We start from the raw sequence: 23958 nt of genomic DNA, 5'->3' as shown, positions 1-23958 counted from the left end.
GGATCGAGTTTGCCACCTCTAAGTCTGCCCTCGTCAATCTCCTCCATAATAAAGAGAAAATGTAAGTATTTACCTTGCTATAAAGGCCACACAAGTATTTACCTCATTATTACTTTCTATAGGAGTTTTTCTATGGGAGTTCTTCAGGGCAGTAGAAATCACTAAAAACTGTGAGAGAAGTGACATTGGTAGTGACCTCATAAAGCACGATTATTTTGAAGTGCCTTGATCTCCAAGGTAGCTGTAGGCAGGTCACTGTCAATGATGTAATTCTTGTAAAATACAAATATTTGAGATTTTTAGCAGAAGTCTTTAAACAATTTAGCGGATAACAACCTGTCATTGTTAAATTTTCAAGAACAAGGCATTTCGCTAGAAGTCGTTTAACCATGTGATCAGTAATAAAGACAAATTATAAAAAGCAAGTTATAAAGTATCTAAAACTGCAATAAAAGAGAGATATTTGTGTCAAATGAAATCTCTTAAGCTTTAAAAATGTCAGGCAGTTGCCACGAAAAACGAAAGTTGGAAGATTCACTGATCATTCAAGAGTGCTTTGTTCCACTTTTTTTTAAGGAGGAAAAAATGACCCACTCGACAACATTATGCCATCGTTCATTTTATTCCGAAATGACACTGAAACCCCAAAAATTTCAAGTTGAAAAGAATGATAGAAAATAATATTATCAATTAATTTGGTTGTAAATTTAACCCTGGAAAAGTTCAAAGGGAATATTATTCAGAAATGACACTCAAACCCCGAAAATTTCGGGTTGAAAAAAATGATAGAAAATAATATTATCAATTAATTTGGTTGTAAATTTAAGACACGGCTATCTACGGGAGACCACAGAACATGTGCCATGGAACCATCCTATCTAAATAGTCAATGGTTCCATATTCTTTCTCGCGATTTACGAACTTCCTGTGTTCAGCGCCGCTGTTACTCTTCACCCCCTGAAAACATAGACCTACTTAATTCCCTAGTGTATTAATGCGCTTATAGGGTTGGAAATATTGGTGGTCGTGGGTAAGACTGCACACTCTTCACCCCTAGAAGACATACATAAGGCTTAGTGGTGGCCGTGGATAAGACTGGACCGCAATGATGAACGAAGTGCCGACTTTCTCTTGTCACCTCGTCTGCCACGGTTACCCACCAAAATACCAACACTTGGCACCAGGTATAACATTAAATGCCTTGCACACTAACATGTGGATTACAAAGTAACCATTCACACATTAGGCCCTAGTACTCTGGTGTTGTGTGTTGCTGAGTACTTGTTCCAGAAAAGACATGATGAAACCTAGAACCGGAAATCGAGCGAATGATGGTTACCGAGTTTTAATGTATAAAATTCATTTCAAAAGATTAACCAGGGTCCAGCGTAATATAAAGCGTTGCTGTTTTTAGTACAAAAGTAATATAAAATAAATTATTATAAAAGAAAAAGTTATCTATAATTATTTATTAATTGTAATAATAAAATATTATTATTTTTAAAAATAAGAATGATGTAAAATAGTTTCTTAGGTATATTTTAATTTACATATTAAAATATTCAAAATTATATAATTTTGAGAAAAATTGTAATTTTTTATTATTAAAAAATGTATATTAAAAATTAAAAAAAATTGATATTAATTAAAATTAATTATAAAAAATACTCTAAAAATATTATTTTATCTATAAATTTAACTACATGATTTTAGTATATTTATTTTTAAATATTATAATATAAATAATAATCATTATAATGTAATAAAATAAATCAAAATTTAATTGTTATGTAATATGATGATATTTTAACTTAGTATATTTATTTTTAAATATTATAATATAAATAATAATCATTATAATGTAATAAAATAAATCAAAATTTAATTGTTATGTAATATGATGATATTTTAATGGAGTTATTGAGATAGAAGTATTGCTATGTAAACTCAATAAATTATCTTATTCACAAAGCTAAATGATATATTGATTAAACTTTTAAATTTATATATTATTTAGTTGGTTTGTATAAATAGTTTTTTATAAATAGTTAGGAAGAAGGTACAAATTCTGCACTAATCGATTTAAATTTTTCTATAAAACATTATCTCTTCACAACTTCGTAATAAAGTTAATAAAAGATAAACACCAGTTAATAAAAGATAAACACCTCAATCCATAATTATAAAATAAAATGTTTATAAAATATTTTGACTCAAATGAGTTGTGTTTATTTTTAGATATGTGATATTGATAATCTGTTGTATTGACCCCTAATATTATAACAAAGCCTATGTACAAGTGAAAAGTCACCGTGGCAGTTTTCATAATGTGCAATAAGAATTAGAGCTGGAACGCAGGGCGGGCGCCTCTGGTTAGGGTTTACGCAGGTGCGCAGGATTGACAGAGGAATCCGCAGCCAGAGGACGGTTCCTCAGTCGGGGGACGGAATCCTCAGATAAGGTCTGCGGCTCTTTCGGCTGAAATGATTTTTTGCAGTTTCGTTGTTTTTAAAAGAGAACTAGGGTTAAAACCTAGCCGGCAGTACTGAACGGGATGGACGAGACAAGGGGGGGGGGGGGGTGCAAACCCCTCCTTCAAAAATATAGTGATGGGAGAAACCAGTTCAGAAGGGATTCCAAACGGAAACAAGGAAAACCTGGCCCCGGTAATGGGCAACTTATGGCAGAAACGAATGAAAGGAAAATGCCTTCCTCGAGCTCAGAAAAAACCCAGGTATGTCATTCCCTTCAATAAACTGGAGGAATACAATAGCTATATGAAGGATCATGCATTAATCTGCAAATTTATCGGCTATTGGCCTTCAGAAAAGGAGTTAAATAGATGGATAGAACAGCGATGGAAACCCCGGGGTCATATAGATCTTAAACTGGGAGCGCAGGGTTTCTTCACTGCTATTTTTACGAACCTGGAAGACAAGAATAGAATTTTTGAGGAAGGGCCGTACTTCCTGAACAATGCAGGTCTGTTTATGAAGCATTGGGAAGAACGGTATAACCCTGACAAAGAAAAACTAATGGATGCCCCGGTGTGGGTTAGGCTGTTTGGGTTACCCGATGAGTTTTGGGATCCGGAAATCTTGGAAGGAATAGGAAACTCAATAGGTAGCTTTGTCAAGACTGCAGAGGCCACCAGAAGAGGAAAGTATAATGCCTTTGCCAGAATTTGTGTTTTCATGAACTTGGCTGAACCACTCCCGGAAAATATCGAATTGGAATACCATGATGAGGTCTGGACGCAGCCGATTGATTATGAACACATCCCCTTTCGATGCCGGAAATGTCATGAGTACGGCCACCTATATAGGCAATGCCCATTGAATAAGGAGGAAGGGGGAAGTCAGATAAAGATAGGGCAGCAGACAAAGAGGAAGGCTTCCAGCAAGTCTATAGAAAGAAACGGCAAAATAAGGAAAACCTGAAACCCAAATCGCAAGAAACATCCAATACAATAAAAAGTCAAAATAAGTTCCAGGCGCTGCAAGATGACACGGAAGGGTATGAAATAAATTTGAATGATGATGAGGATCCAGAGAACTCGCCCATGGAGATTTCCCGAGAAGAGAAAGAGAAAGCAAAAAGCCCAAACAAACCAAACAAGGAACAAACAGAGGAAAAAGAGGCGGAAGAAACAGTGGAATCGCATATGGAAATTGAAAACCAAATGGAAAATGAGGCCGAAGAGGAAAAGTTAATGAAGAGACTACTCCAGGAGTGGAAGTATCTGGATAATAGATTTATACCAGAAAAACAAAAACAGTTATTCAAGGAAGCTTTCCAGAAATACAAGGAACGGAAAGGGGAAAACTTGGAAAAACAAATAACGGAGGTTGGTGAGCAGCAGAAAGAAATGCTGGAAATGGGCAATGCTGGCAAAAGTAGCAGAAAAAGAGGTCGGAGAACGTTAAATGAAACTATCCAATCGGTGGGCGAAACATTGATCAACTCTGGTAAAGTGATACCTCTGTCAGAGGTATTTTTTCCTTCCTTCCAAAAGTTTTAAATGATTATTGTCAGCTGGAATATTAGGGGCTTGCATAGTAAGGGAAAGCAAAGATATTTGAGAGATAAACTCAAAAAAGAAAAACCTAGCATTTTGATACTGCAGGAGACTAAAATTGGGGTACACCAGTTAGAAGAAATCATTGAAAAAAATAGATTGAATTACAAAGTTATGGGACAGGATGCCATAGGAGTTGCTGGGGGAATAGCAATATTGTGGAACCCGAATGAAATCCTTCTAGATAATTGGACTAGCATGCATGGAATCTTGACCGGGCTGGGCAGGATAGTGGGGACCAAGGAAAAGGTGGTCATTACAGGTGTTTATGGACCCACAAACCCTGGAGAAAAAGAAAACTTCATCAGAAGTTTAAGAACTATCCGACAACTTTTTTCTGGGCAACCTTGGATCATTGGAGGAGACTTCAACTTAATCAGATCCTTGGAAGAGAAAAAAGGTGGGGTTAGAAGGCTGGATCAGTTCATGGATAAATTTAATGAGATGATAGAGGACCTAAGAGTAGTAGATCTTAAAACCATCAATGGAGTCTATACATGGAATAATCGAAGAGGAGGCAAGAACCAAATTGCCTCCAAACTGGACAGATTTTTAATATCTGAAGACATCTTGAACAAGGATATCTTTGTTGAGGCCAAGATTATCCCCTCCTTGGGCTCGGACCATTGGCCAATCCGATTGGAAATCGACATTAAAAAAATCCAGGGTAAGAAGCCATTTCGGTTTGAAGCATTCTGGTTACGGGATCCGAATTTCATAAAAAAGGTAGAAGAATGGTGGAATCAAAGTAGAGTGCAGGGTAGAGGAAAGATGCACACGTTTCATTTAAAATTGAAAGAATTGAAGATGAAGATTAAGAAGTGGAACAAAGAGGAATTTGGCAACATCTTGGAAGATAAGCAAAAACTAGAAAAGGAAATGGAGGATCTCCAACAGAAAATAATTTTGGAAGGCAGGGCTGAGGAAAGCATCACCAAAGAAGGGATTCTGCTGGGAAGAATGGAAGAAAGACGAAAGCAAGAGGAAATTCTATGGCGACAAAAATCTAGAATTAAATGGCTTCGGGAAGGGGAAAGAAATACAAAATTTTTTCATCAGGCAATGGTTAAGCATAGACAGGGAAACAAAATTCTCTCCATTAAAGGGAATAATGGTATAAGGTTGGTGGAGCAAAAGGAAATTGAGCAAACACTAGTGGATCATCATAGAGGAATCCTTTCTGAACCTCAGGTAGATCGAGTGAGAGCTATCCAGGAGATCTGTACTGCTATACCTAGACTAGTTACGGAGGACCAGAACAAAGCCTTAATGAGGGCGGTTACTTTGGAAGAGCTGGAAGATACAGTGAAAGCAATGAGGAAGGGCACAGCACCGGGCCCGGACGGCTTTACAGTAGATTTCTACCAGGCTGGCTGGCATTTTCTTGGAAAAGACATACTGGATTTGGTAGAAGAGTCAAGGGTGCAGCAGAAGGTATGGCCGGCTCTTAACTCAACCTTCTTTACTCTAATTCCTAAAGGAGAAAATATGGAGGATGCTAATGGCTTTAGGCCGATAGCTCTCTGTAATGTAGTGTATAAGATCATAACCTCTCTAATTGCTAGAAGATTAAAACCCTTGCTGGAAAGTTTAATATCGGCGGAGCAAACTGGTTTTGTGGAGGGGAGGCAGATCTTGGATGGCTTAGTTGTCTCTCAAGAAGTTATTCACTCACTCAAAGATAAAAAACGAAAGGGAATGATGATCAAGCTTGATTTATCCAAGGCTTACGATAGGCTTAACTGGAGGTACCTGGAAAGAGTTCTGGAATGTTTCGGTTTTCACAAGAGATGGATTACTTGGATCCACAATCTCATTTCTTCCCCTAACTTTTCAATCTTAGTCAATGGAAACCCTTCGAACACGTTTAATGCCTCCAGAGGTATACGTCAGGTTGATCCATTGTCCCCTTTCTTGTTCATCTTAGCAGCAGAGGGTCTAGGAAGGTATATTACTCAGGAAAGAGCAGCTCACAGATTAAAAGGACTTCGCTTATGGGGAGATAGACTTCCTCTAACGCATCAACAATTTGTTGATGATATAATGCTCTTTGGAGAGCCAACTGTTAAGGAAGTCAAACATCTAAAGAAAATTCTAGACCTGTTTGCTGAGGCATCGGGACTTGAAATTAACCGGGATAAATCGTGTGTTTTTATCTTCAACACGGTGGATCAAGTGAAGACTCACCTTATTAGAATTCTGGGCTTCAAAACGGGTGAACTACCTACCAAGTATCTGGGTAACATGCTGGACTTCACATCAAAAAGATTAAAGAATTGGCAGGGAATCTTAGATAGAATGAGGAAAAAAGTCTCGAGCTGGGCCTTTAGGGCCCTGAATATTGCTGGCAGAATTGTTTTAGCCAAATCGGTTCTTCAGGCTATACCTATTTATCCCCTTTCAATTATGGCGGCCCGAGAGGAGTTTATGGGAAGATTAGAGAAATTATCAGAAATTTCATTTGGAGAGGGTCGGAGGAAAAGAAGAAATGGGCCTTAGTGGCCTGGAATCAGCTTACAGAGAGGAAAGAGAGAGGTGGGTTAGGATTAAGAGACCCAGAATTACTCAATCAAACAATGGGAGCTAAACTTTGGTGGAGGTGGTTGCAAGGGGGAAATGACCTCTGGAAATCAATATGGAGAACAAAATATCGAATGCCAGACTCACAGGTAGACATTCTAAGACAAGAAGAAACGCCTCGCGGATCCGCTGTATGGGAATTGGCCAGCCAAAATAGAAACATTGTCGAGCAGCATGCGTTCTGGGAAATCAGAGGAGGGAATGAGGCTCACTTCTGGGACGACAAATGGCAGCAAAGAGAAAGACTGAACAATATGCAGAATCTTCATCAAATCAGAGGAAGAATTGAGGGGAATAGAACAAGTGTCAAGGATTATTGGAAACCTGCCAGCATGGATGACTGGTGGAGATCCTGGAAGGACCCGTTAGAGTGGGATCAGAATCTTAGTCTTGACATGTAGACGGCTTTCAAAAAGGAAATGAACTCAAGGAAAATCAGAGTAAGAGACGGAAAATATATCCTACGCTGGGGTAATACCATGAGAGGCCTTTTCTCAGCTAAGGAAGCTTATTATTTGGTAAATTCTCACAATAACAATGAAGGCCAGCAGGATTGGAGGAAAATTTGGGATCTAAATTGGTGGCCCAAAGTGACCACTTTCACTTGGTTAGCTTCGAAAAACAAAATCTTAACTTGGGACCGCATCCAGAAACGGGGTTTCTCGGGACCTTCGAGCTGCTATCTGTGCAGAAAACACGAAGAAAACAGAGATCATATCATGATCCAATGCCCGTTTATTAATCAACTCTGGTCTAATACCAAGCGCACCTTTAATAAACCTGGGGTGGAGGTTAGAGATTTTCTCGAAATGGTTTTCCATTGGAGGGAAGAAACTTTCCACTGCAAAGTCATACAGCGAGCCTGGAATCTTATATCAGGTTTTGTAATATGGATGACATGGAAGGAACGCAATGCTAGAATTTTCAAAAGTATCAATAAGGAGCCTGAGGTAATCTGGGAGCGGGTGGTAGAGGCGATGAGAGAAACCATTCTGGTAGAGAGATGGCAGGACGAGGATTGGAAAGCAGATCCAAGGGAGCAAGAAATTTTGAACAGACTCAACCTTAAATTTGAAATGGTGCATTATCAATTAAGGAGAGAGCAGGACATGAGGATTAAAAGCCCAGACAAGTTTACCTATCCTAGGGGACAATTTATAAAACTAAATTTCGATGGAGCCTCTAAGGGCAACCCTGGGGATGCAGGGTTCGGGGGTATATTCCGTGACAGCAACAGACAAGTAAGATGGATATATGCCGACTGGGGAGGGAAGATGACCAACAATGAGGCCGAGTTCTGGGCTCTCCATACTGGATTGAGAATTGCTATCAGAAATGGGTACTCCAACTTGGAAATTACGGGCGACTCCCAAATTGCCATTGAAATGGTAAAGAAACTCAGGAATGGCAAGGGGTGGGAAAAGGTGACTAAGAGATGGCGCACAGCAGGTATCGTACAGGAGATAGCGGATATGATTAAAAGAATAGACTACTGTATCTTTAATCATGTTAGAAGAAATGGCAATAAAACTGCGGACTGGCTTGCCAACTGGGGCAGCCGTGGCCAGCAAAGCAGGATAGATAGTCAGTGGAGGAATGCGGAGGCAAATAGAGAGTGGAAAGATCTGATTACGCTCATTAAGGTTGATCATGATGGTGCTATCGGGGATCACACTTCAATCAATGAAAGGGATTATTAATTGGCAGAGGCACGATCGAACCATGGCCAAGGTTCGATTGAATAAGGTGCTAAGTGGCATGCAAATCCACACAATGATGAAGCAGGAATTAAAAGGAGGTATTATAGCGGCAGAGGGGATGAGTACCAAAGATTACACATTTGATGCGATAATTAATAGGCATCAGCTGAGAGGGGAGATTAACGAGGCGACAGGATACATTGCAGTGGACGTGATTACAGATGGAACGGCCGACGGTAGTGGGGTACCGGATCCGGATGGGAAGCAGCCGGGAATTAAAATTCGAGCCTCATCCTATGTTCACCGTATTATTAATCTCCGAAGTCAAGAGAAACAGAGACCGAGAAACAACTACCCTTGCGGGATAATTCGGAAACATTTCCATAGTCTCCAGCAGAGGCATTCAAAGGGGGGAAATAAGCAGAGAAGGAAGAGCGACAGGACTGCAGGTGGTATGGAAACTCGACAGAGAGGCCGTGGTGTAGGGGGGTGGAATGCAATTGATGAAGATCGGGAGCAAGGGAAGGGCAAAAGCCCCATAGAACGAGACTCCCCATTCATAATTTGGGATATAGATGATGATTCAGAAGAGGAAGACGTTGGAGTCTCTGGGAAAAGATTTAAGGAAATGCAAAAGAGGAGCTTGAAAGGTAGCACGCCCCAGCCGGAGACAAATTCGCCTATGCTGAATGCCTCTGATGATAGACGCTCGGGGCTTCGCAAGAGGGGTCGTCCACTGAGCAGTGGTCAAAGCAAAACGCAGAAGGGGGATAGGAACCAGAGCACGACAGAGCACGAGGAAGGGGAAAATTCTGGAAAGCGACAGCAGCAATCTGCGAAGCCTAAAAGAACAGTGATGCACCAAATTCGAGAGGCGGAAAAGGCCTTTCAAAACAATGCTGACCCTGATATTCGTAGGTTAATGCAATATCTTGAAGAGGAGGCCATTCAGGAGCAATCGTCAGACGAGATGGAAGAATGGGCAACAATCCTCCACGACCCAGGCCACACTCGTGGTCGTAGAACTCTGTTCAAGCAGTCCCTTCACATGTATTGGGTAATGAAAGGCTTGATGGCGAAGGCCTTGGAACAGGTTGCCAAAGAAATGGCTGATTTACTTCAGAAGAAACCGGATATGAGCAAGGAGCTAGGCTATATTCGTACAGCCTTGTCAAGACAGGAGGATAAAATGGATGAGATTCTTCACCTTCTGAAGAGTGATCGTCAGGATCCTGTTCAAGGAGACAGCCAGCCGAATCCTGCGCAAGGAGCCAGCCGGCCAGTGGAAAAGGAAAATGCATGACGGGAGATATGTTGAATACTGTTTCTCTGTTTTGTTCTGATTTTGTTTCGTGTCTTTATAGATGAATAGTAGGAACAGAAATATAGTCACGAATAGGGTTTGCTGTAAGTTTCAAAATTGCTATGCTGTGTTAGCTACTTTGGTTAGACTGAGAGCCTATTACTTCTGGGCTGGACTGAAAAATTACAGATGGTTTTTGACCCGGTTTCCCCTTGAGGGCGGGCTTCTATGGTTTGGACGATGTATCTTCTTGAAAAATTTTCAGTAATAGAATGAGTAATACCTGAGCTTACAAAAAAAAAAAAAAAGTCACCGTGGCAAAGTCAAGGTAAATTTCCAAGGTTAAGAATATTGTTACATATATAAGTTTGATTCCTATATTATTTTTTTTTTTTAATTCATAATAATAATAATTTAAAATCAAGTTGAATTTTATTTTTTCTTAACCTTAACAATGTAAAATGTATTATAAATGTTTTGATATTTATCAATATCTACACATAATTTAATTTATATAATTGTATTACTTAATACTCCGTTAACTATATCTAGGAAAAAATTATATTAACTACACTCTTTCATTAACTCTTTTTTTTTAATATTATAGAAACCTATCATAATTCAAAATATCATCATTAACATTTTTCTTTAAATATTTATGAAATAATTATACATAAAATAAATTTAAATAATTATACATAAAAGAAATTTAAAACTTCAATATTGTAGTACTTGTTCACAAGTTCCATTCATCCCTTTCTATATACTGTTAGTGTAATGTGTGAGTTGAAAAGTTGTAAAGCTTTCTCAAATTTGCATTACCTTTGAAATGATTGGGAAGAACCTTGTTGGGTTATTCTCTCTATCAATTCATGTTGAAAAAAAACTAATCTTATAATCCCCAAAAAGTTGTAAGGTCACAAGAATCCCTTGAAATCAATTATACAGAACTACAGAGGCCTTGGAAAAAATTGAACATAAGATTGATCAAGTACCTGATAATTTCCACAAAGGCACTTAATGTAAGGAAAATGTTTAATGGTCACAAGAATCCTTTGAAATCCATTATACAGGACTACAAAGGCCTTGGAAAAAATTGAACACAAGATCGATCAAGTACCTTATAATTAGCTGATAATTTCCACAAGGGCACATTTAATATAAGGAAATTGTTTAATGTTTACTCTAATACACTCTTACACATAAAGGAACATAAGAGTGATTTAATGCACATATCCATTCTCCCCACTTGGAACACTAATATAGAAGAAAATACCATTGGTAATTTTTTATTTATTAAATTCAGGAGTCCTTTACAGAGGCAGGGGAATTGGATGGCCAAAAGTCATCAAACCAAAAAAAAATTCAAAAAATCTTGTAGAGGCAGTGTGTGAATCATGTTTTTGATGGTGAAAATAGATTCAGCATCATCAAAAACTTCTGGGGCGCCTAAAATTTTAAACTTTTGGGGCACTTAAAATTTTAAAGTTTAACAATTGTAATTTGGATTTACAAAAATCACTGCCATATTTTCTCAAAATATCGTTGGAATTTCCATGACTTTCAAGACAAAAAACAGTCTCATTAAACTATGGCTTAAATTTATAGAAAACATACATAATGAATTCTCAAATATCAATAAAACTTGAGCATACTTGTGGCAGAGATACTTTCTGTATTATGATTAGAAATTCCAACGGCCATAAATTTACAGAGAATAAATCAATTCAAATCGTAGGAATTAATTCACTAACGATTATGGTTGATAGAGAAATTATCAATTTAATTTAATCATTGACTATCTCACATTAAACCAACCATAATAATCTATTTCTCCATTAATTCCAAGTCAATACACATTTTTCATTAATGAAATTTGAATACAGGATTTAATTTTTAGCAATCACTATATAGCTTTGATGAAATATGAAGATCGAGAGTAGTGAATCCAATTTTGAGGTTATTTGAGATTGATTATACATATTCATCACCAATAAAAAATTATATAATTTGTTTGTAAAAAAAATATAATTTATTTTTTTATTTCAAAAAAATTGTTTTAATATAAATTTGTAAGAAATATATGAAAATTTTATAATATTTTTTTAGTTTTAATAGAACCTAAAAAAAATCAGCATAAACTAAAAACAATATAACATAATAAATAACAATCTGCTTTGATTCTACATATAAACAATTTTCAATATTTGTTATGTATTAATTGAAGTTCCATTTTGCTATATCTCTTTGTTTTTTTTTTTATAATTTGTATTTCATTTCGTTCATTCATAAATACGAATCACCATTTGTAAAATATACTCCTTACTTCGTATGGATAAGGAGTAACTTAGGACATGTTGATGGAGAGAAAACACCTTGGATTCTTATTCTTATGCATGCTCCGCTTTTACAATAGTAATGGTTTCAATAGATGCGAGGAGAGAGTATGAAAATTTTGTTTGAGCTTTTGTTCATAAAATATGAATTCAACATTATTTTTGTAGGCCATGATCATGCATGGAAATGATCTTATAGAATCTCCAATGTAAAATATACCATTACAAATGCAGCATGTAAACTTGAGAAAGATAAATAAACTCTAATGTATATAGCTATTGGTGATAGTGGCAACCTAGAATGCCTTGCTCGGCTCTTCAGAGAGCAACAACCTACATACTTTAGCTTTCCATGAGGCTAGTTATGGTCATGATATGTTAGTGACAAAGAATCTTCCTGCCCCCCTAGAACCCATGTCAATGAAAATGAGGAACTGAAAGAGGATGATAATGAAGTGAAATGGCGACTGACACTTATATTGAAGCTACATAGCAATATAAAGCAATTGAATTTTGCTACGAATGAAATGGTCACGTTGGACAACCATGAAGAAAAAAATCTAAGAAAACAAATAATTTTTCAGGAAGGAATGAAGAGGTTGAGGTTGATAAGAAGTCTAAAGCTAAAAACAATGATGAGGTATCTAAGAAGCTAGTTAAAAATAAGCTCTCAAGGAGGAGACTATTCTAAGCAAATTGAACACAATGAGAATCCATGATTACCCTGGCCCTTCTTTCAAGGTGCTCTTGAAGACTAAATATACTCTTAAACAACTAGAATCTACATGAAATCTTCCAAATTTTCTCCATCAAAAAGCATGGATGCTTATTTTGAAGTTCATTCCAAGGGCATTGGAAAAGGATTTGAAAAAGAAGCAACTACAAATAAATGCTATTATTTGGATTTGTGCAATATGAAAATTGTTAGTTTATTATTCCAAACTTGCTAGAGAATGGTGAAAATAGAGTCTATAATGCATTTTGTTCAAAAAACTATTTTATACAAACATGCAGACATAAGAATTCAAGGTAGAGTCAACAAAGAAGAACACTCAGCTAGTTGAACATAGGTTTTCTGTAACTTGGCACATTGAACTTACTATACTTATATTTGATTCACTTGATTGTTATATAAGTATACTAATCCCCCAAGCATAGATAAAAGGCTCAATGGTCAGTTCTACATTTTGTGCATTAGGACATGCAAGAGTACATGCATGGGGGAGATCTATCAACTGGCCCTCTTGTTGACTTTTCATCCCATTCCTATACATGTTTACTATACCTCTGATCACATTTTCTTATACTTGTGACGCTAAGTATCATCATAGGCTTATAGAGGTATAAAATTGTTTAATATCATAATTTCCTTTGTTTTTGATGAGTAAGACAGGTTTGAACTAATACCACTAATGATGGTTATGCTTAATTTAATTCATGTAGCTCTTATCCACTTATGGTAAACAACCTCTAAGGTTGTCATATCTACACAACTTTAGGTGAAACTCTAGAACACATATATTGTTTATGACTCCAGAATATGGATCCTTGTTGTTCAGAATCCAGGTCATTCCTACAAGCCTCTAGCTCACAAAAAGTGTCTCACTCAAATTATGCCAAGCATAAATGAGTAACGATATTCACACATGACTTTTGGATTTATGAGGATGAATTCAGGGATTCTCTGACAGGGGTTTTGTGCAAAATGTGCCCAATTATGTGACGTACAAGTAGATTTCCTAGAAAATGTGTGATTTGGGAGTTATGGACATTTGTTCAAATGATATTTTCTCTGTTGCAATCATATTCCAAAACACATCTCAAACAAAGCACCCAATTATCAAGGAGATAAAATCAAGTTATTTCTAGATGGTTTTATGTTATAGAAATAATTTGTAATCAGATCTTGAGTTGTCTCTTCAACCAAGATCCACCAAAAGTGGAATAAAAAATATCTTGTAAGTTGTTCATAGTTTGATAGTTTTGATTTGGGTGAATTGGTTTCAATTCACCCCATTTCCTCTCTATAGAAATACATGGACAAAGAACATAGAGAAGGAGGAGAGAGGGGAATATAGTATCAAATCGCCATCATATCATTTGATTGTTGTATTGTTGAACTTTAATTCCATCAATAAAAGAGAGACCAAGCTCATGTTCTAAGAAAAATATGTGTAGGCATGATCGTTCCTTAGTGCTATAGTTCACATGTAAGGTGAAGCTAATTAGGAGAGTGCCTCAACTTAGCCAATGTTGCAATTTAGTTCCTCAATTTAGTATGGATAAGTATAATTAGTTTCCAATCCATTTTCTTTGAATTCCATAAGTACTTTGATTGTAAAATCAATTATTTTTGTTTCTATTCAATTATTGTTGTTTTGCTTCATTAAATTGCATCCTTTATTTCATGTGCTTTATGTGTTAATAATTGGCCATGAATGAGACAAGCTTAGTAAACTAGCAAAAAAGGCTTAAAGCCCTTATGTTGTTTGGTATTGATCTCAAAATATGAATTTATAATACATCAATGGACATTCCAGATCTTCTAGATCTAGATCTAGATCACACTAACAACTCACTAGTGGATCATCAAAACACCTCATCAAGATAAGAATGAAAAATCTATTCTCAAATTGTGATTGTTTATGGACTCATAGTCTGACTATGTAACTATCAATCAATGCTAAGAGATACCTTAGTGAATTCTTAGTTCATGTCTCTATTTTCATTTTTATGAAGGAATATTTTAGGGGTTAATATTTGCAAATGGGATAATTTTCCATGTTTTTTCCAAAACAAAATCACCAATTTCTATTTTTTCTAAAAATGATTAAAAATTAATTTATCTTAGAATTTTCCAAAAAATTATAGAGATTATATAAAATCATTTGAAATTTGATTTTTTTTACAAAAATATCACCAATCATTTTACAATTTATGTTATTAGGGACTGACAATATTTGCCAAGGTTTTTAAACTTTAAGATAAATTTTCATCCTTAAAATTTTCCATAATTTATATAAAATATTTACAATCTCTCTTTTAAATTATTTTTATGCTTTCATTTATCACACTCTTTTAAATTTAACAGAAATTAATATTTCCTCTTTCAAATTTAACAGAAATTAATATTCCCGTTGAAAATTAGAGATTAAAACTACTTCACACTTCATTGCAATCACATTTGAAAATTAACACAATGTGAGATCCTCCTCAAAAGTATTTTCATAGCCATTGTTGTAATGAGCCAGACATCTTTGTAGTCTAATCATTTATGCTTAAAGTGGTTTCCATTACTAGTGTGTTGCAGGCATGCTTACTTGTATTAAGATCTAATGAATTGGATGGCCAATTGTTGTATGAACTTTTTGACTTTATGGGAAGAGTGGAAGATTATGACCAGTGCCTTCATAAAGTAAGAATTCTCACAAATGTCATTAAGCGATAAATCCTTGTAATGTTTAGTTTGCATTTCTTAAAATAAGATATAGTTTTAGATATAATTTTCCAACCTCTCGTGACTTTAAAAACTCTTATATTTATAATTAAAATATAATAAAATTTGAATCATGGAAAACTTGAGGGAAAAAAACCATAAAACCTAATAATAATGCATTATTATGTACGGAGAATTGGAAAGTGTTAAAGTAAGTTATGCATTTATTATTATTATGTACGAAGAATGGGAAAGTGTTAAAGTAAGTTATGCATTTTAACAACCACGGCCTATAAAATATATTTAAATGCATTATAATTAATGAAGAATAGGAAGGTGTTAAAGTAAGTTATGTATTCTAATAACCATGGTGTATAAAACATTAAAATAAATATGTAACCAAATGTAATATGTAATTTATATATATATATATATATATATATAAGTTAAAGGTGGATGTAATTTTTTATATTTTATTATTATGGAAATAGAATTAAATAGATAAATATTTTTTGAATTCAGTGATTTATAATAACTTATGAAAAGTTTTATGATAAAACTCATATAACAAAATTTTTGGCCGAAGCATTTCAAACCAACTAGTATAGTTCATTATCAGAACTAAATGATTAACTACACTCATTGGTTCAAACCAACCAGTATAGTTCATCATCAGAACTAAATGATTAACCACACTCATTGGTTCAAAATGAATCGGCCAAAAATTTTGTTATGTAATTTAATAGATAAATATTGTTATTATGTTAGTTTTTTTATTATTATGAAAATAGAATTAAATAAATAAAAATCATTATTAATTTTGTTATTATTTTTCAATATTATATTAGTTTTTTTAATTATTATGAAAATAGAATTAAATAAATAAAGATCATTATTAATTTTTAATAATGTGTCAGTTTCAAAATTAAATGGATAGAAAATACGTAAGCATATTATTCTAGTAGATAAGAGAGGATGTAAACAAATTAATATGATAGTCTTCAAACATTTTTATAAAACTTCTTTATAAATAGTAATATTAAGAATATATGGGAAAGCTAATTATTATTAATTTTATTTTGATCACGGTTAGTGATTCTTAAAAAAAAAAAATTAAAGATATAAAAATTTATTAAGTAAAACATTTTTATTTTTTTTCCCCTGGAAAAATCCGTAAAGTTTTCATTAATATGAAAAGATTACATATGTAGATGTTGTTTGCATATGCCATGATCGCTGTGGATCTGTACAAAATTTACAAAAAATTTACATTTTCATATGTCTGATATGAACATTTTGTATTCTGTTTTGTCTATAAAATAGTTTTGTTGCCTGTCAGCAACCTTCAGTCTGATCAAAAATGAATAAAACCAAAAAACTGCACTGTATGCTGTGATCTGTAGTGCTGCTGCCGAGTCCAATATATTAAGTGGTGGGTAGACCCGCTGTAGGGTATCCCGGGTCTATGTAAGGCCGATGGTAGTATTTTCGTTCTTGCTGGTCCAAGTTTTCGATGATCTCCCATAATCCACGATCCATCAGCGTGGCCTCCTTGGACAATTTGTCAGCCTCCATATTATGTTCCCTGTAAATATGAGCAACAGTGACATGATTGAATGCCTCTTTGAGCTGCTGAACTTCATCATAAATAACTCTGAGTGTGTGCACGTGACATGAAGAAACCTCATTGAACCAGTTTGTAATGATCTGAGAGTCTCCAAATATGTTGATACTAGTGCATTGATGACTAAGAGCAAAATGAAGGAGGTGATGTAATGTAATGAGTTCTGCATAATTGTTAGTGCCAGCCCCCAGTCCAGCTTTGATGTGGTAGGAATAAGTGGAGGTTTTGTGGAGGATGAAACCTCCCCCACAGCTGAGAGCATTTACAGCTCCATCGAAAAATGCCCAAGGGGAGCTTGGGTCGATGATGGGAGGTGGATTTGGTCGTCTGGTCTTTGGGGGAGGCGGCTCAGGCAATTCTTTGTAAGCTGTGATTATGCCGGCTTCAATGTGAGGCCAGACAGGGACCTTGTCATCAAAAATCACACTGTTCCTAACTTTCCAGATGATCCAATTTACAATGATAGGAAGATTTTGCTCTTTCTTGCCCTTGTGTCGGTTAATCCAGTCATTCCATGCGCTGATCAAATCTGGGCCATTCCAATCCCCGTTGTATGGAATGAAAGCCTTTATGTTGATCCAAACTTGTTGTACAGTGATGCAATTCAAAAAAAGATGTACAGAGGATTCGGACTCGGCTTTACATAGTGTGCATCTCGTCGGTCCATGAATGGCTCGTCGCATAAGCATTTCACCCGTGGGTACCCTGTTCCGGAGGACACACCAAGTAAAAAGTTTTGAACGGGGTGAGGCTGTAAGTTTCCATATATTCTGCCACCATCTGTCAAGTACCTCAGCCTTCTTTTGATTGATTAGATGCACATAACCATCCTTTGGAGAGTACATCCCACTTTCGGCCTGATACCAAATCAGCTCATCAGGGCCCTCAGTAATTCTAATATGGGATTCCATCAGGGCCGCACAGAAATCTTGCCATTGTGTGTGCCATCTCGGAGGTAGATTTAGGTGTACAGCAGACTTCCAAGCTTGATGAAAAATATCAGAGTGTTCCTGATCTGCAATATGCGCAATTGAATGTATACCCTGGGCAGAGAGGAGATCCACCAATTCTTGCGGGAGTAGGTGTCGACCTCCGCTGCCACTCCAGGGGTCAATGCCAATACGTGCTCTGTCCCCGCTTTTGATTCTCCATACAATATTGTCCCTGATGAGTGGGAGGGCATGTAACAGAGCCTTCCAAATTGACGAGATACCAACCCTGTTCCAATTAGGCTGTCTGAGCCAGTCCATGACATTTTGAGGCCAAATGTATTTATGGAATACAATGGAGGTCCATAGGCTCTGTGAAGTCATCAATGCCCAGCCCATCTTGGCAGCCAGAGCACATGCAAAGGTGGGGAGGTCCTTAAGCCCCCACCCGTCCCATTTCTTTGGGAGAGCAATCGATTTCCAACCAACCCATGCGAAGGTGCGCTTCTCTTGTTTGCCTGCCCATAGATATCTGATGCAGAGCCTCTGCAGCTTTGCTAAAATATTTCGAGGTATCCACGCGAGCGCCATCCAAAATACAGGGGTTGCCTCCAACACTGATTTGATCAATGTTAGTCTGCCAGCCCTTGATAGGTAACAAAAGCTCCAGCATGTGATCCTTTTTTCAATCTTTGCAACCAGCCATACCCAGTCTGCAATCTTTTGTGAGGTGGGTTTTAGCCAGAAACCCATGTATTTTAGCCCTCTGTCCAGTGGCTGGTTTGTGAAGGGAAATGCTTGGCCTGCAGAGTATGATTCATTTACTGAGGTGCCAACCATCGTGATGGATGATTTTGTCCGATTTATCTCCATTCCTGTAGCCTGTGCAAATAGCTTCATAATTCTGTTAAAAGTGGAAGTATCCCGAACACTACCATCAAGCATGATTAGTACATCATCAATGAACAACAGATGGGTAAGATAACATGCCTCAGATATTCTTAAACCCCTAATGGATCCTTCCCTTTTAGCCGAGATAATCAATCGACTCAGAGCTTCCATAACTAGCAGGAAGAGAAGAGGTGACAAAGGGCAGCCTTGGCGGAGTCCTCTTTCGGAGTGGAAAAAATGGGATGCAGCGCCGTTTATAAGAATGCTGTAAGTAGGGGAGGTAATGCAAGCCATGATCCAGTTGATGAAGGGGAGGGGAAATCCCAGATGAATGAGAATCATCTTGATATAGAGCCAGCTAACGCGATCAAATGCCTTTGATAGGTCAATCTTGAGGAGAATGCTTTTGAGCCGCTTAGTCCAGATAGAGTGAATTGCTTCCTGGGCTGATCCAATTGCTTCATGAATCTGTCTGTCTTCCAGAAAGGCAAACTGCTGGGGGGCAATATGTTTTGACAGAATGGGCCTGATCCGATTTGCGATGATTTTGGAGATGATTTTGTATAGGACATTACATAGTGAGATGGGCCGGAAGTCATCGAAAGATGATGGGGAATCAGTTTTGGGGATCAGAGCAATGAAAGTGGAGTTTATAGCATGATAGATCTGGCCCGTAGTTCTGCTCTCCTCAACCACTTTCAAAATATCTCCGCCTATGATGTCAAAGAAAGCTGTATAGAACTCAATAGTCCATCCATCTGGTCCAGGACTCTTTTCCTTCTGAAACCACTTTATGGTGTGCTCCAGTTCTTCCATGGTGACAGGATCAGTAAGCGGATCAATATCCTCCTCATTCACAAATCTGGGAAAGTGTGCAGCCACCCTGATGATTTCAGCCAGATTTGTGCCCGCAGGACTTTTTTATATGCCTCTGAAGTGTGAAGTACCTAGATGAGAGAGCTTGTTGAAAGTGTCTGCCAGTCCTCCATCGGGTAGAGGAATATTCCAAATAGTGTTGGCCATTTTCCTACCCTTTGCAAAGTTGTGAAAGAATCTAGAGTTCTCATCCCCAGCTTTGAGCCAGATTGCCCTGCTCCGGAGCCTAAGAGATTCCTCCCTGAGCTTAAGAATGTTCAGCTTTTGGTTCTCTAAATCAATGAGTCGAGTCTTATCCTCCATAGAACCAAAAGCCAAATTTCTGTCATCCTGCAGGTCTTTGAGCTCCTCTTCAATTCTGATGAGATTTTCATCCTCCCTTTTCTTCTTTGCTTTTGCCCATTCGATAACCATGTGCTTAAGTTCTGTCAGATTTTTGACAAAGCCCCTAGCCATCGAAGCTTCCCGGTCAATAGGGTGGGATTTCCAGAACTCCGACACAAGATTTGTGAAGCTTTGGTCCTGTAACCAAAGATGATTAAATTTGAATGGTGCTTTTGGCTTTGGGAGAGGCCCCAAGAGCTCCATTAAGATTGGGGAGTGATCTGAGATCCCTCCTTGACCCACCCATTGCTTATACCTATGAAGATGGTGGATTAGTGGTTCTTTCAGCAGAAATCGATCAAGCCTGCGGGCAAGTGCAGCTGGTCCAATCCTTCTATTCCTCCACGTTGGGAGGGCTTTCTGCATAGGGATGTCAATGTATTCATGATGCTCCAGTAGGGCCCTCATGTAGTCCGTGATGGGATCGATCTGAGCCCTAGAGCCCCATGATTCCCGAAAGCCCAGTGAAAAATTTAGATCCCCTCCCAATATAATGCGGTCTAGGGCCATCAATCTGCTGCTGAGGAGCTGTCTCCAAAATGTTTCCCTCTGTTGACAAGGCCCGTAAACATTGACAATGCGCAAATTTTGCCCTAGTTCAGCGGAGAAGATATCAATCCCCAAGAAACCCGGTCCACCCCAGGATGAATCCACACGGATGGTTTTTGGGTTGATACCAATCGCCAAACCCCCTGATCTACCAATTGCGTCCAGGGCTATGTAGTTCCAATGAGGCGAGATGTGACAGAGAGAGTGTGAGATATTCTCCGCTGATCCCAGAGTCTCTTGAAGAAGAATGATGTCGGGATTTTCGACCTCAAAAAGTCGTTTAATGGCTAGTTTTTTGGGGGAGCTGGCCAAACCCCTGCAGTTGAAAGAGAGAAACTTCATGAGGGACCCCTCTTTGGGGGTTTTGAAGCTCTAAGGACCCCATCAATGGTGGCCTGTCGCCCAGAGGCGACTTCAGCACCGGCTAGTTTTATAGCTTTATTGAGATCTGATTTCCTTCCTCTTGTGGCAATAGAACCCAGCCCCGTGGTGACAATACCTAGTCCAATCTGAGAATCAGAGTGTTCTGCAAGTGAGGTCCGAGGGCAAAGGGAGTATGGATGGGGAGGAGGATGTCTAGGAGATGAATCGGAAGGGGGGGAGGGAGATCGAGTCAAGGAGGGAGGGGCAGTGGAGGTTACCAAAGGAGGGGGAGGAATGCTGCAATGTGCCTTGGAACATGAGACAGAATTTACGAGATCATATGATTGCTCTTGTGAGTCAAGGGAAACTGTGGGATCAATGCAATGCATCATGGAACTAGAAACTGAATTTAAAAATTCAATTGGAATCTCCTTTGAGTTAGGGTTAGAGATAAGATCAGATCCCGATGCCAGTGCAGCAGCAGCTGCAGCCCGAGCCCGAGTCATAGGAGGAGAGGGCACATCCATCTTGTTCTGCTCCGGCCCCACCATGTCTCTAGCAGGATCTGCAATCTTCTGTTCCGCTTGAGGGATGAGTGGAGAGATCCTCTTTGAAGGGATAGGAGAGACCTTTGAAGAGTTTGCAGAGCTATTATTCAAAGGGCATTCCTTGTATAGGTGTCCCACTTGATGACATCGGTTGCAGCGGAAAGGAACTCCTTCATAATCTAGAATCTGCGAACGCCTGTACTTACCCAATTTAAGGGTAATTTTCTCTTCCAAACCTTCTCTGGTATCTAGATGCACCAGGATCCGAGCCACCGACTTCTTCCCTGAGTCCAAATAGGATCGATCGTGATCCAGGTATGTACCTAATGCATTGCTGATTTTGGTAAAAGCTGTATCTCTCCAGTATTGCAGCGGTAGACCTGGCAACCTTACCCATAATGGCTCTGCTGCAGTTTGTTCTCGCTCGGGATCAAAGAGCGGACTCCATCGTTTCAATAGCACCGGTGCAGATTCTATGTGCCAAAATTTCTCAAGGACCGCCTCCGTGTGACCTTCTTGTGCGAATTTAAGGGAAAACCATCCTCTTTGGAAGACCTCGACAGCAGGCAATTGTGGGAGCATGCCACCCCATATTTCCTTGACCCACCTCTTCAGCCTGTCCGTCGAGTATGTGCGACCTCGCACATGTCCAACCAACACCGTGCGCGCCATCATCAGGGTTTCTTCGAAATCCATTGGGTTGCCAAAATCTACAGTGATGTCCTTTGAAGTTGCCCTAACACATTTTGACTTCCGTTTCTTCGAGCGAGGAGCAGACGGATGATCGACCAGCGGGTTTGAGTCCTTGGTCTGGGATGGATGATTCGGAGGGTTTACATTAACCGTGGGAGTACCAAAGAAACCAGAGGATTTTACCCCAATGATCGGGCTAGGGTTTTGTGGAATTGTCTCTTGGGTCCCGTGAACTTCAGGCGAAACCGGAAGCTGAGGGGAGATAGGACCAAATACTAGGGCATCAGATGATAGCGAGGAAAGAATATGAGCGGTACCTGGGGAGAGAGGCGGTGCCTCCAAACCGTTAGCAGAAGATGAGGGATCCGGCAGTGAAACTACCGGTGAGATATCCTGAGCGCAAGACCCTTCAGCGAATGGCGGAGTGAATGCCGGCGCAGCTAGTCTAGGGTTTTCGAAGATTTGTTGTCCCTCTAACGGGTCCTCAGTGAAGTCCACGAGGTCCGTTACCAGCTGACCTTCCATAACGGTAGATTCCCGCTCCCCTGTCACTCTCCGCGGTTGATCTGTCACCATGTCGTTTTCCTGTTCCCCAAACCGTTAACCAAAACAGTGGTCCTGCAGCTGCGCTCCTGCGGCTTTAGCCTAATCCTTTCCGAAACGCCGTTACCGCCTCCATCCGAGATTGATCCCCAGTAAAACATTTAAAATGTTGGAACTTATTTTAGTTTCACATATTTATAAATTTTTCAATTTTGTATTTAAGCAAGACTTTTCTAAATCCTAGACTCAAAGTTTTATTTTTCAATTTAGTATTTAAGCAAGACTTTTGTAAATCTTAGACTCAAAGTTTTATTGTACTTATTTTTAAAATTGAAGATAAAAACAGTTAACTATAGTACTATTATGATTGGAATTGTTTTGAAAATAAATTAATGTATGTTTAGAAAGTTATAAAGAGCAAAAGATTAAGTTAAATTTAGGAATTGCGATTCATTATGATTGGAATTGTTTTGAAAATAAATTAATGTATGTTTAGAAAGTTATAAAGAGCAAAAGATTAAGTTAAATTTAGGAATTGTGATTCAATTTTAGACCACTTTGTTATGGTCAGAATCATTATGGAGGAGTGTCACAATAATGAAACCTAACGAAACCAACCTTTTATTTTTTTTTCTTCACTTTGAAAAAGAATTTGACATGGTGCTCAAGATTAACCTTTTGAATATGTTATAAGAGTTAAAAGTTCATCTCTACTTGACAGCTAGTGTCACAATATTATACAAAAATTTAATGCTAAGTTTAGGAACACTAAGGGCTAGTTGGAAGAAATAAATTGTAGCATAAAAGTTAAGCAAGGTTGCTCTTGTTCCTTACTCTTTTTGACAGATTCGTACACAAGTTAGAATGTATTTTGGAAGAACCAAGGTTTGTGGGATTAAATCTCTCTAGTATAGTTATCATGCCTCTACTTTATATTGTTGACATTGTTTTTATAGTGAACACTCTCGATAATCTTGAAAAACAATTAAAATCATCAATGATTTTGCTCTAATATGAGTATGTCTTTTAACTCTAACTAAATGAAGGATATGATCTTCAATAGAAAATGATCACTTATGCTAATTTTTTGTATAACAAAAGCAACTTGGAGAAAGCTACTTCCTA

At 37.9% G+C, this 23958-nt stretch overlaps 2 protein-coding genes across 2 annotated transcripts; one reads left to right on the top strand and one right to left on the bottom strand.

The window, feature by feature from the left end:
• The first annotated feature begins 2609 nt into the window (after positions 1–2609).
• LOC149264302 (uncharacterized) lies at positions 2610–3440 on the top strand. The gene has a single exon (XM_089398124.1). It carries the CDS (start codon positions 2610–2612, stop codon positions 3438–3440), a length of 831 nt encoding a protein of 276 aa, XP_089254250.1.
• A 16358-nt stretch (positions 3441–19798) lies between these two features.
• Positions 19799–22866, bottom strand: LOC149264301 (uncharacterized). Its single transcript, XM_089398111.1, has 2 exons — positions 21067–22866; positions 19799–20953 (listed from the first exon to the last, which is right to left on the bottom strand). The coding sequence occupies exons 1-2, from the start codon at positions 22864–22866 to the stop codon at positions 19799–19801; spliced, it is 2955 nt and encodes a 984-aa protein (XP_089254237.1).
• Positions 22867–23958: the final 1092 nt, after the last annotated feature.

The sequence above is a fragment of the Pinus tabuliformis genome, chromosome 6 (assembly GCF_031772625.1).
Source record: "Pinus tabuliformis cultivar Carrire ecotype Pingquan chromosome 6, CPIR1, whole genome shotgun sequence".
NCBI lineage: Eukaryota > Viridiplantae > Streptophyta > Pinopsida > Pinales > Pinaceae > Pinus > Pinus tabuliformis.
Note: the sequence above shows the minus strand (reverse complement) of the source record. Positions and strands in the feature narration are given on the sequence as shown.

Bases quoted from the DNA above. Each gene is read 5' to 3' on its own strand.
- LOC149264302 (XM_089398124.1), top strand. From the start codon at position 2,610: ATGGGAGAAACCAGTTCAGAAGGGATTCCAAACGGAAACAAGGAAAAC.
- LOC149264301 (XM_089398111.1), bottom strand. From the start codon at position 22,866: ATGGTGACAGATCAACCGCGGAGAGTGACAGGGGAGCGGGAATCTACC. The intron at 20,954-21,066 runs GTCCTTAGAGCT...CGACTTTTTGAG, and splicing joins GACAGGCCACCATTGATGGG to GTCGAAAATCCCGACATCAT.